Here is a 14,379-nt window from a genome sequence, read left to right as displayed (position 1 = left end):
TGGAACAGATTGTTCATTATAACAGTGTCTGTAATAAATGGAGTGCACTGCCGAGATAGATGGAAATGAAATTAATTTGGCTCAGATGTGATCTTTGTTTTGCTTATGAGCATTCGAAACATCCTTACAGAGTTTCAAATTTCCATGCAATTTAGAAATAAAAGAGATTTCAAAATGTGTCTGTCTCCCTTGCCAGTGGCTGTCGTTACCTTGCTGTGGCCCCGTAGAGCGGAACAGCAAATGTGAATAACTTTGTATGAAATTAGTGTGCGATAGGACCTTCTCAGAATTCTTGTTTAAAATACACATTTCACAAATTCAAGTAATGCTTAAGATAATGTGCTTTCTGCTGCAGGTCGCCTATCAGATTGGTAACTATGAATTGGCTAAGAAAGTTTTCTCACCAGTTTGGGATTATTTTGTTGCTTCACCACTTCAGGACGACCAATCCATTATTAGTTTAAGCAATATAATGACTATTACACAGAGAAGGTAATTCGAAATATTCTTTTAAAATATTAGTTGGCTTATTGAAAATATAGATGTTGGCTGTGAAGCCTAGAATTAATTTATTTTCAATTTCATGTTAAGATGGTCCACATAAAACTATTTGCAATAAGTATTTTAGTAAGTGTTTATATTCCAAAGGCTTGAGTCCTTGTTAGAAACTTCTTTGTTAGAATCAGAAAAAACACTGGCAGTATATGGATACATTCTGAATATAAGGTAATGAGGTTATGGAAAAAAATACCAAATACTAACCAAAGTAATGTCAGTTATACTAGAAAACATGCATATGCATTGGGGACCTTTGTAACAGAGCAAGGTCAGGTTGAGGTTAAGTTTAGGGTCTGATGGATGGACTCTTGGGGTAAAAAGACTTTTCCTTTGCTTGAGGAGGCTCCCAGGATTAGACCATCAACTGAAAATAGGCCTGTAGAAGCCATATAAAGCCACAGGCCATCCTTTGCCATTTTTCCTTAAGAAACCAGAGTCTAAAAGCAGCATCAAAAATGAGCATTGGTGTAATTTCAGCCCGTCTCAACATGTTCAACAACAGTCTCCTTTACCTGCTTGTTAATGCCTGAAATTAATAAGACAAAACCCTTCACCCCTCAGTCAAAGACAATAAGCTTAAAAATGCAAATGCTGGATGAGGCAAGGCATTGGTAACACTTACTCACATAAACGTATAATTCCATTCAATTAAAGAAACGTAGACTTAGTGTTTACTATGTACAAGAATGCTCAGTGCTATGGGCGATGGATTTGAGAGGCATTTCAGAGGAGGAAGAGACAGGTCTGGAAGATTTTATGTGATTCATGGGGATAAGAGGAAAGAGTGAAAATTGACTGGGATTTCCAGTGATGGGAAGCCTCTGAGGTTTACTAAGGGAACCTGAGATGTAGAATGAGTTTTTGGAGGAAGAGAATGAATTTGGAGATATTCGGAGTTTAGTTTTCCAGCAGGATGTCTTTGTAGATATATGTCCGGTAGGTAGTTGGATATTTAGTGCTCACACTCAGGAGAGAGGTCAAGGCTAGAGACATGGAAATATAAACTGTCCATTGAGGTCATTATTGAAATTTTGACAATGAGAGATACCTCCCAGGGAATGACTGTTTAGCAGAAAAGGTGGAAGGCTGGACTTGAACCCTGGGCATTGCTTACATTTAAGAGGCAGAAGCAGGAGTTGGAACCAAGGAAGGAAATTGAAAAGGATCAGTTCTGGAAGTAGAAGTCCAGGAAAGTGCACTGCCAAGGGAAGTGAGAATATCACCACGGAGGGACTGGCCAGCAGTATTATATCCTAGTGCAAGGTCAGGCAGGGCAGTTGCTCAAGAAAATGCTGCAGAGACGTTGGGTAGGATGAAAACTGAGAAGAGGCTTTTAGAGTTGGCAATTAGGAAGACATTGGTAAGTTGAAGAGAGCCATTTTCATGCCGTGATGGGCCAGAAACGTTTTGCAATTGGCTAAGGAATAAATGAAAATGGAGAATAGTAACAAGAAAAGACTACTCCTGTGAAGTTGGGTGGTAAAGGTAAGAGGAAAGTGGGCAGAGGTTTGAGGGGGAAGGCGGGCTTAAGGAAAGAATTTTGGAGGATGGAGAGAAGGGAGCCAGCGGAGAGGGAGAACCTGAGGATATATGGTGGTAGAGCTAGGAGAATATCAGAGCACATGGGATGGGGAACAGGGGGTTCAGATCATTTGCTGTGGGGAATATGAACAAGGAGACATCAGGGGTAAACGGAAGTGTTGCTGAGAATCACTAATGACTCAGTTGATGTTATGTAACATGCATTGTAGTAGAGTCCCATTCCTTATGGCTGAGGGCTACATTTGATTCATCTTTATATCCCAGGGCCTAGAATAGTGTCATGGTAGGTGTTGAGCAAATGCTAGTTTGAGTGGGAAAAAAAAAGGAATGAGGAGAATAAATAAGTGAATAATTGATTGACCATTGTGGCAGGGATAGAAAAGTCGAACGGTGACATCTATGCAAGGTCAGACAAGTTGATTATTGCATAAAATAAGGGGTGCAGAATCTGAAGTGCTAGAGAGGTCACTATGGAAATGACTGACCAGAGCCCGAGCTGGGTAGGGGAGGAAATAGAGCCAGAGGGAGGCGATAGTCTGGACTCACTGTGTATGTCTAGGTACTCATGGTCATCGCGAGGACAAAGAAAGTTTAGTATGAGTTGCAGAAGCGGGAGAACTAGAAGTCTCCGGGCAAAGACAATTTCAGAGTTTAACATGGTGGTGAAACAGATCGTCTTCAGGTGTGAACTGCTGTTGTCAGATCCTTTCCCGTTTTAGAGGGATAGAGGGTATGGAGAGTGGAGGGACTTGAAGCTTAGGAGAGAGGGTTTGTCACCAAGTAAGGCTTAAGGGCAAGGAAGGGACTATGGAAACAAAGAAGGAAGACTGCAGATTTCACAGTTTTGCCAGTGGTTGGCACTGTTGACTGTGATTTAGAAAAGATAATTAGAAGTAACTCTGCCCCTCCACCGCCCCACCCCAAATCTCTCTGTCTCTACCTCTCTTTAACCGTGGCTGATTTTGCTATAAATAACCCTCACTTTCAGAAAGTTTATTGATTGAAATATTGGGCCTATTTCCCAAACTTCTGAATAGTTATAGCGATTTCATTATATTGATAGAATTTTATATATCAGAACCAGAAAACTTTACCAGTAGTTATTTTTATGTATCCATGACATAATATGTCAACAGCTTAATTTTCTTAGTTGTGAACTTGTTGTTAAGAATAGTCTTTAATTTCAATTTAAACAGCTGTGCAAGAGTAACTGTTCCACAAACTTTTGTCCCATAAACTTTTGCTGCTGTCTTGGGATCATTGTGTCGGTATTAAGAACAAATCAATCTAAAAAGTCGAGTTCACATGCTAGATCATTTTATACCTGTAACATCATTTACTTCTTTTCGCAGATTACATTCAGATATTTTGGCAGAGAGTTCTTCAATTCTCTTATATCTTTTTCTTAGAAATATTTTTGTAACAAGTGACATTAAAATTAAAGAAGAAAATCTTTTCTGTGATAATATTAAAGGCAATGAGATTTTCCCCTCTCAACAAGTAAGTGAATTAAAATGATTGCAAATGTGCTGATTTCCCTGTGTTTGTTGATGTTTTAAGTTTATGTTCTTTGGGGATTGCATATCCTGGCTTGTGAATGGACTGAGAGGCCTTTGCATGATTGTGCTGGTTTATTTGATACTGTATGTAGGTTTCACAGGCTGGAGTTCATGGTGTTTAACTCTTCTTTTCAATTTATATATATTTTTCCTGAATAAAAGTAGTATAAATTCAAATATCCAAAAATGTATAAAGTATAAAGTGAAACCCATTGTAATCCTATTGCCCCTAAGAATACTACCTTATTGTTTTCATGTGATTTCTCCAATTTTTAAAAGTATGCATAGACAAATATGTTGTTATTTACAAAAATGGAATCATGATCTACTCGCTGTTCTGAAATTTGCCTTTTAAACACTTTTCATAATATATCTTGGACATATTTTCATGCTGGTACATATCCATCTGCCACATTCTTTAAAATTATAATATTGCATTCCTGTGCAGAGGCAGGAATTTAACTTACTTCCTATTGATAGGTTCTCAGGGTGCTTATAAACATTGCTCTTGTACATCAGCAACCTTACAATGCTCTTGCTTTTAGTAACAATCCTACATTATTTTTTTCAATCTAGATTGAGGTTCACTCTTCTTTTTCTCTCTTTCCTTCTTTACTCACCTTAGGTATATGGAGACTTTTGCCTTATTTTTTTTTCTTTTACAGTTGCTTTTTCCTATCATCCACTTATTCATTAATTAATTAACCAATAAATTGTTACATGAGACTGTGCCAGTTTCTGTGGATAGGAAAGTGAAAAAAAACATGATTCTTTGCCTAAGACAAGTTCACAGTCTTGTAGAGCCCAAACATTCACAGCCATCGACCTGTTCCTACTACATTGCATTTAGTTTCTTTTTTTCATAATCTAGTCTGAAAATAAGGACAATGTTTAAGTACTTAATTGAATTCCAGAATGCTAGACTACCATTCTAATAATAATTTGCTCTGTGGAAATTTCTGGTTGCCACTCATACTGTTTTCTGTGTTCATAATCTTGTGTGTATATACAGACAAATAATGAAATCTTTCCCCAAGAAAGAGAAATAAGGAATAAGATAGCATTCTTACTCTTTTTAAGTGGCGTTTAATCACACAAAGCCTAACTTTACATTAAGTTGCAGAAGTATAACAGAAGATTAGTTTGGTCTATTGAAAATTTACCTTTTTTTTTTTTTTTTAAGTAGCAGAAGTATAATAGAAGATTTAGTTTTGTCTAGAGTAAATTTACCATTTTCTCACAAATCCAGGAGGGAAATAAGACACTGTTAATCATGTAGGACCAATATTACAGCAATATTATATTTTAATTATTATTTGTTATAATTTATGTTTTTGAAAAAGCTAGATTTTTTCCCCTAAACTATAGCCAAGATTTTATCTTACCAATGAAAAAAGATTGGTTCCTTTTCTGTCACTAGTGGTATTTGTATCGTAATTTATAAAAAATTCTAAAGTTTAATTCTAAGATCGTGTCATCCATATGTAGCATTATTGGGGAGTTAGCGTTGTTCCTGAATTTAGGTTTTTCTTTATATCAACCTTCCTGTTATTGTTAAGCCACAAGGATCACATTTCCTATCCTTTCTTCTCATTAGAGACTCATGAGTTAAGTACCTGATGTTCAACTTGAGTAACAATACCTGTTCCTTTACAGATTGCTAGACTAACTGAATGTGAGAGAGTATTAGTGGCATTGGAACTGAGCAACTACCTAAATGATTCCAGTTATGCCCTTCAAGCTGTTACTCAATGTTATGGCCTCCTTGCTCCTATCATCTATCACAATATTGTTTTGGTACCTGTTGTACGGGTAAGGGCATTTTTTTCCCCCCAGATAAGGGTATTTTTACAAAGGCAACTCAATAATGCATTTTGGAAAAGAAAAAGCAATGTGTCCTTAGAAAGTACAAATAGGTCAAGAGCAAGTATTATGAAATTTCATGAGTTAACTGAAAAACGTTTTAATAATTTAAATTGTATGTCTGGGCGAATAGAAATAAGGACTTAAAATGTGTTTTCCTGAAAACAGTCAGCCCCATTGCTGTCCATATTTAAATATTGGCAATATAGTTTTCTAGGTTTTTTAAGTTATTTCAATTTTTATGTTCTTGTAATGTTAGAAACAGCAATATTTATTCAAAGCGTATTGTTAAAGCCATCATCTAGGGGGAAAAACTGATGGATGACCCAGGAGAAAAAAGACTTGATGTCTCTGTGATGGAGTTGGAATTTTTAGAAAAAGGGTAGGCGGGACCTGGCTGAAGGGATTATATTAGTTGTCTATGCTTCCTAACAAATCACTATAAACTCAATGGCTCAAAACAACACCCATATACTATCTCATAGTCTCTGTAGGTCAGGAGGCTGGATACAGGTTGTCTGGATCTTCTGACCAGGGTCTCATCAGGCTAAAATCAAGGTGTTGGTCAGAACTGTGATCTCACCTGAGCCTCTGGGTTCTCTTCCAGACTCATTGGTTGTTGAGAGAATTCATTTCCATGTGGCTGTGTGATGAGGTCCTTAGTTCTGAAGGGCTGGCTACCAGTGCCCTGCCACATGGCCTTCTCCACCACGTGGCAGTTTGCTTCTTCCAGGCCAGCAGGGGAGTATCCTCGAAGATGCACGAGGAATCTTATATAATGTAATGTAGTGAAGAGAGTGAGCATCCCATCACAGGTCCTACTTGCCCTCAAGGAGAAGGGATTATACAGGGCTTGTATACCAGGGGCGGAATCTTGAGGACTGTCTTAGAATTCTGCCTACCACAGGAAGCAGTGAGAGAAGTAAGATTTGACTGCTGATACTTACACAAAGTCATCATTATCACTATTGTTGGTTGTCACCATCATCATTGACTCAGATTTTGAGAATCAAGAAGATATGAGTGAACTCATGCAAAGTATAAAGTGTTTAATTCACCATTGAGGAAACTAACCCGAGAGCTTCAGTAACTTAACAAATATTCCCCTTGGAGGGGCTAAACTGGAGCATAGACATGCCCCCTTCTCTCACATGCCTCCCACCTAGTAAGTATTGGGTTGTCCAAAAAGTTCATTTGGTTAATGAATTCGCTGTTCAATAAAGTTCTTGGTGAAAATGAAAAATGTGTCCTATTTTTATTTAAAACCAAACAAACTTTTTGGCCAACTCAGTAGTTCAGCTGTTGAAGAGATCTGCCTCCAAAATCCAAAATCTAGACTCATAGCTGGCAGTTCCATGTCACTTGTGAGTGGATCAGGACAGTGTTCCCAAATGTGGAATATGCTTCCTCCAGACCCCAAAAGCATTTCCCTGGCATTGTTCTGTCTTCTTAGAGGTGAGAGATTCCAGATGTCAGACCTACTTTGGAGGGAGTGTCTCAGCATGTCCCAGACATTTCATTAATGTGTCAGGCCCCTGACTCTTCTTAGGGTTTATTTCTACCCTCTGGAGGACATGCATCTCACATCTGCAACTTATTTGCCATTTCTTGTTTATTAGGTTCAATTAACATGGTTTACTGATGGCGGTCCAATGTTTTGTTCTGAGACGTGTCCAGCAAGTTCAGGTTCTTTCATAAAATATTAGGTCGGAGGGTGGGAGAGTTATCATTGCCCTGTGGCAAGACTCTAAATGTATGTTCTTGTCTGCCCAGTGTGACTGGGAACTCCTTCTGATACTTCTTCCCCATAGGAGATTACTTCTGTCCAATAGGATAGAAAAGACAACATTAGCCACATCGAGGCACCCCTTTTAGTGTGCTCCAGCAAAGGCAGCACCCTGGGAACAGCGCCCGCAATTGATGCTTAGTTGGTTGTGTTCAGGGTAGCCCCCTGTCATTCTCCAGGATCCCACTGCTTCAGGATGCCTTTAACTCGGAAAGTGGGTTGTCGCTATGAGGAAGACCTTAGGAAGGGAGTTTCAAATTAAATTGTATTGTTCAGAGCAGGAAAAGATGAGTGGTACAAAGGAGAGATTCCAGAAATAGGCCTCACTTTGGATGAGAATGTAATATATGATGGAACTGGCATTCCACTTCAGTGGGAAGATAATGGATATTTTTAGTAAATGGTGGTGAAACATTTGGATATTCCTCTGAAAGAAAGTAGAATTTGACCCCTATTTTGTACCATACATAGAAAGTCCAGATGTATTAAAGACTTAGATGTAAAAGAAAGCCAAAACTTTTAGGAAAAAAAAAAACCCCAAGAGATTACATGTGCAACCCAGGGTTGGGGAACACTTTCTAACCAAGATAGAACTCTTGGAAATAACAAGAAAAATAAGACATATTTGACTATATTTATGGCAACCCATGTGTGACGAAAGGGACCATAACAAAGATCGTAGACAATTTAAGGATCTGGGAAAAGTAACACTGATGAGGGTAAATATATATAACAAAAAGTCTTACAAATTGACAGTAACTAATAAAAAATGGGCACAGGATAATAATAGGCAGTTTACAGGAGAGCAAATTCAAGTAGCCAAAAAACATATGAAAAGATACTCAAATTCTGAATATCCACAGAAATGCACATTAAATCAGTAATATAATATCACTAGCAGAGTTGAAAAGATCTGTAACTCCTATTGCTGGTGAGAATGTGGGGCAAAGACATTCCCTTTCATTGATGGGAGAAATGTGAATTTTATAGGCTTTGAAATTTGGTAAGGCAATCTTAATTTTAATTAAACTGAATATAATTTAAGTAAAATTAAAAGCAAATACACCTGACATAGAAATTCCTCTGCTAGTAATTTTCCCCATAGAGTTAAGATTTTAGTAAATTAAAAAGTACATTTACCCAACACAGCAGTCCCTTTATTAGCAATTTATCCCATAGATTAAAATCACCCCTAGTTGCACCCGTTGGTTCCATGTGTTCTACCTGCTGGGAACACAGTACCACATAAGGGTCACTGATTTAGAGTATATATTGTGCCCTGGAGGACGGTGCCTCACCCTCGCTGGGTATCATCTCAAAGCTGGCACCTCACTTGCCACTCATTTTGGCAACTGAGCTTGTATAAGGGTGGTTTTTTCTGTTGTTGTTTTTGTGTGTCCACGTCACACTGCTTGTGGGATCTTAGTTCCCCAACTGGGGGATTGAACCCAGGCCATGGCAGTGAAAGCACTAAGTCCTAACCACTGGACCACCAGGGAATTCCCTGTATAAGCATGCTTATTGTGGCATTCTTGATGGCGGCAAAAAAGCTGGAGACAAAGAGGACGTGCGGTAACAGGAGGATGGCCAGTACTGCCAGATTGTAAAACATCAACCTTAAAACTGTGCAACAGGAAGAATCTGGAAATGGCTGAATAAATTATGATTGGTTCACACTAAATAATATTATGCAACCATTAGAAATGGTGAATTAGAGGTATACCTGTAGACTTGGAGGGATTTTTCACAAGACATGCTTGAAGGGGAGATGCATAGTTCAGAAAAGTGTGTATAAATTTCATTTTGTAAAATAACATTCACCCTCCATATATATATATATATATATATATATATATATATATACGCACACATTTATACACACACACACACACATAATTACATGAGCCTAGAGAAAACTACAGAGCTACTAGGTTGTTAACACGATTTGGGGATATGGTACGGTAGGGTGGGAGAGGGTGATGGTGGAGGGGAGGAATTAAAGCAGCATTAAAAAAAATTCATAAGTGTTCTGTAACAACAGTAATAATATTGTTAGAATGGTGGCTTGAAGCAATTAATGTGCCCACAAAGGACCAACCTCCATATATTAATTTGTCTTTTGGAATAATCTGAGTGATGAATAGATCGATGCAATCTCAGCTCTGCTTTTCTGATAGTAATATTGCTCAGAACTGTGAGGCAGTATTGAAAGCTAAACTTAATTGTCTAGCTCTGGATCAAATTCAGGATCACATAATATGAAGAGTAGTTAAGGAAGTAAGTGCTAATATTAATTGATTTCCTGGGATATGAGTGCTTGGTTTTAATTTTAAAGGAAACTATTATTTCAAGTACCTGTATCACTGTATATTTAATATGGTACATCTTTCTCCATGTGGTTTTTCAAAGTCCTCCTAAGCCTGAATGTGATCTTCAGTTTCTTGTATACATGTAACATTCTGCCCGTGTCTTTTACGGCACTTGTCAAAATGAGCTTTGTTTTATTTATTTGTATATTTATTTTATCCTCTCCACTAGTTTTCAAGTTACTTTAGATGAAGGACTCATCTGAAAATTGAATTTATCAATTTTATCTCCGGGTATACTTCTTTATACATAATAAGCAATTTAACCATAATTATTAATAACAATAAAATTTGATGGCTTAAAACCTTCATGATTTGAATAGAGCATTTTTTAATGAGTAAGGATGATAGTTTTCAACAAAAACCATTGTGCTTCTATATTTCAGATCTTGATAAAGTGTGTTGTGGTTTTGCAAGGACTACCAAATATTCACTCAAAGAAAAATATTGCGAGCTTTGAAAGTGTACAGCACATGATAGCTTGTTGTATCTTCTACATAACAAAGGTATTTATCTCATTCTTTGTCTAGTGTCATGAAACTTAGGAGCCCTAATGGTTTAGCAAGTTAAGCTACTTGTAATCACAGTAATTAGAATACTTTGAAAAATGATACCCCCAAAGCATTTTAGATCAAAAGTAGCCTGAGCAGGCTAGTTGGTAAAGTCTGGAAGGGCCTATCTTAGGCCAGGGAGAGGGGGCTGGAAAGAGGACATTTTATGGGACCTCATTCATTTTAGAAGCAAGAAAGAACAAGATACCAGAGGCAGAGAGGTAGGCTTACTCACTGCTTGGCTTAAAGGCCAGCATTGTGTGTTTCTTCAAAGGCTTTGGTTGACTGAATCCAGTGAATCTCTTCAAAGAAGGACCATATTTGCCTACCTATTTTATGTAGTCTTCCCAGAACCTTTCTGATTTGGCAGTGATCTGGAAGAATACTGCATGGATGGGCTGATATGATGGGACTTAAGTTTGCTTCTGTGGAGGTCTGGCAACAGAGAGGCCTCTGCCCTCTACCATAGCAAAAAGGTCATAATTTGCTGGCAATTCAGGCTCCTGGCCTGACCTCAGGAGCAGAAAATCATATTCCTTCCATCACTCACTGGTTTGCCGCTGTTGGAGAGACATCTATGACCTGGTCTGTGTAGATGCTGAGGGAGCATAAGCCTTTAGCAGGAAGAAAAATAGCAACTCACTTAAGGGAACTCAGAACCCCAAGGGGGAAAGAGCAGGCCAAACACTAGAATAATTGTGTTATTTACCCTCACCATGTTGAAAAGAATCAGAGATGACTTAAGAAAAAGAAACCTTTCAAGCAATGCAATCAGAACAAATCTAATTTTTTTCTTCCGGTTTTACTGAGATATAACTGGCATACAGCACTGTGTAAGTTTAAGGTGTACAGCATAATGACTTGATTTACATACATCATGCAGTGATGACCACAATAAACTTAGTGACCATGCGTCATCTCCTATAGATACAAAATTAAAGAAATAGAAAAAAAATTTTTTTCTTGTGATGAGAACTCTTAGGATTTACTCTTAACAGCTTTCATATACAACAAATTTAGTTTTTGATTAAAGAATTAAATAGGTAAAGATTATGATTATGATACTTCTTGAGTCACATCTGGAAGCTCAAGAAATACCCGACAATGTAGAATAGAATTATCTAGAGATAAATTCACAAGACAGATCCAGAAGTCATAACATGAAGTAAAGGAGTCTGGAGGTAGAAAAGAAATAAGTAGAGAAGTAATCGTCTTTCTGAGTCCCAGGCAGGATTGATGTAAGAATATATGTGTAGACACATGTTGGTGAAATTCCTGAAGTCCAAGGATAAGGACGAATCTTAAAGTTTTGAGACCCAAAGAACAGATTATTTATTTGCAGTGGAAAGAGAATCAATTAGCTTCAGGCTTTTTTTATCAGCAACACTGACAGTTAAATTCCTGGAGCAACATTTGTAGAATCCTGAGGGAAGAAGACTAAGGCCCAAAAATTAATAACCAGGAAAAGATATCATTCATTTGTCAGGGCAAAATAAACATTTTCAGAAGTGCAGACATTTAAAAAGTATTCTGTCCATGTACTTATCTGAGGACAACACTTGGGGAAATACTCTATCAAATGACAGTTGGTTCAGAACAGAAATCCCAAGATAGGGAAAGACAAAAAGGAGAGGAATAATGGGAGCAACGAATCTTGCAATATATGTATTATTAAAGTTAAATAGGTAATAATGATGTGACTAGGACTTTGTAATATAAATGCTAAGTAGGGACTTTTGAAATAGAAGAGTCATCCTTGAAAGAAAAACTTAACAGTAACCTAGAACTAAAGCTTCTATCCTGTTTGGGGTGGAGGGGGGCGTGAGCAGCTATAGATGCTTGGTGCATGTGTGTTAAAAATACATATAGTATAAAAATACATGTTGTATAACATTATTTTTTTAAATTAATTAATTTATTTTTGGCTGTGTTGGGTCTTCATTGCTGCGCACGGGCTTTCTCTAGTTGCGGCGAGCAGGGGCTACTCTTCGTTGTGGTGTGCGGGCCTCTCATTGCAGTGGCTTCTCTTGTTGCGGAGCATGGGCTCTAGGAGCGTGGGCTTCAGTAGTTGTGGCGCATGGGCTCAGTAGTTGTGGTTCATGAGCTCTAGAGCGCAGGCTCAGTAGTTGTGGCGCACGGGCTTAGTTGCTCCGCGGCATGTGGGATCTTCCTGAACCAGGGCTTGAACCCATGTCCCCTCCATTTGCAGGAGGATTCTTAACCACTGTGCCACCAGGGAAGTCCCCACATATTGTATAACATTATTATTTTCTTTTGATAGAATATATATATTTAAAGATGACTCAGGAATATGTAAGCATGAGCTGATCTTTAAAGTACAGTAGGACTTCAAAACTGACAGGAAAGAAAAGCAAACAGAGGAATGACAGGGAGGAAAAAAGAACAGGAAAAAATGACAGGGACGAAAAATGGCTAATTCAGCAAAAGTAAGAAGAAGGAAAGTGAGATTGTATTTAAGATGGAAGGAATAAAACCAAGTACATTAATTGCTTCCCTGAGCATGAATGACCTCAGGAGACAGAGACTGTCAGATGGGCTGAAAAGTCAGATTCAAATGTGTATTACTTGAAGAAACACTTGTAAAACAAGATAACAAGCAATTTGAAAGATAAATAGACAAAGATATTGGGAAAATGCAAACAAAAATGAAGGAGGGGTGGCAATTTTCGTATTTGAAAAAGCAGAATTCAGTATCCAAAACATTAATCAGGACAAAGAGAGGCATTATGTAGTGTCCTTCCAATCACTCCTGGATGGCATCTGGCACTTTCTGGTCTTAGGGCAGTCTCATTGTCAAGTATTAAAGATGAAGTCTGAATTAAAACAAAACTTAAATATTTTACAACAGCAAATTAAAGGAGAAAAACAATTAGGTTATATGAAAAATGCTACAAAGGCATTTGATAACACTTAGCAACTTTTCCTAATAAAACTTCTAAGTAGGTTAGGAAGGGAAGGAAGTTATTGCATAATGATAAAGACATTTACCAAAAATTTTTAGCAAATATCATAATATCATACTAAATGGCAAATTTCTGAAGCTGTTTCCTTAAAATCAGGCACAGGAGATACTGACTCTTAATAATGTGATTCATTATTTGTAGAGATCCGGTCTGATGAAATAGATAAGGGTATGAAATAATTTTGTAATATTAGAACAGCATAATTTGTCTGTAATTGTAGAGGTCTCAAAAACCCATGAGAATCTAGTAAAAGATTACTAGAATTAAAAAGAGAATTTATAAAGTGGTATAAGAATTTATAAGAAGTTATAAAGTTATGTAAGATACAAACTGATAAGTTGGGTTTTGTTTATGTTTTTCTTATTGTTTTTATTTTTAATATGAGTAGTAGCCAGTTAGAAATGGACAGGGGAAAATATACCGCTTATAATACACACTATTTTAAACTTAACAAACTGTTAAAGAACCTAAATAAAAGAAATGTGAAATCTTACTGAAGGACACAAAATAAGATCTGCACATATGGCAGGCCACACCAAGTTCCTAAATAGGAAGGCTTACTGTCATAGCTATATAAATCTTTCCTAAAATAATATTTCCATGCATTGCAGTTTTAATCAGAATCCTAGTGAGGTTTCTTTGAAACTGATTAGTGTTACTTAGAAATTCTCAGTAGGTATTAAAATTTACCAAGGCCACTTCAATAAAAAATGGTCTTAACAGAGTAATGGGCAAATAGATCAGTGGAATAAAATAGAGACTCCAGGAAGAGCCGGCCCCGGGTCTACAGGAAGGACTTAATATAAGACAAAGGTGGCATTTATATTCATTGGGAAAATGATAATTTATCAATAAAAGGTAGTGATATAACCGACTCTTCATTTGAAAATAACGCCAGAGCCCTACCTCATACCATAAACAAAATGAAGTCCAGATGGATTTGAGGATATTTGGATTGCCTTGAAATCAGGGGAGACCTTTCTCAACAGGGCACAAAATTCAAAAGATGCACACACAAAAATAGATAAATAGATGACATGATAATTTAAAAATACATTTTTAATGATAAGACACTATAGACAAAGCTTAAAGGCATTTATTTTTAAAAAATACAACAGTTGCAGGATTATTAACATTGATTGCCTCAGGCAGTAATCAATGAGAAAATAG

General features: G+C 37.2%; 1 protein-coding gene across 1 annotated transcript in view; it reads left to right on the top strand.

The window, feature by feature from the left end:
- The window catches only part of CFAP54 (cilia and flagella associated protein 54), a 311,690-nt gene that overhangs the window by 105,229 nt on the left and 192,082 nt on the right, over positions 1–14,379 (top strand). The window contains 4 exon segments of the mRNA XM_082419565.1: positions 356–492; positions 3,453–3,600; positions 5,316–5,471; positions 10,061–10,180. Coding sequence (XP_082275691.1) covers positions 356–492; positions 3,453–3,600; positions 5,316–5,471; positions 10,061–10,180 — 561 coding nt within the window.

This window comes from Balaenoptera physalus (assembly GCF_965194825.1).
Source record: "Balaenoptera physalus genome assembly, chromosome: 13".
In the NCBI taxonomy this organism is placed as follows: Eukaryota; Metazoa; Chordata; class Mammalia; order Artiodactyla; family Balaenopteridae; genus Balaenoptera; species Balaenoptera physalus.
Note: the sequence above shows the minus strand (reverse complement) of the source record. Positions and strands in the feature narration are given on the sequence as shown.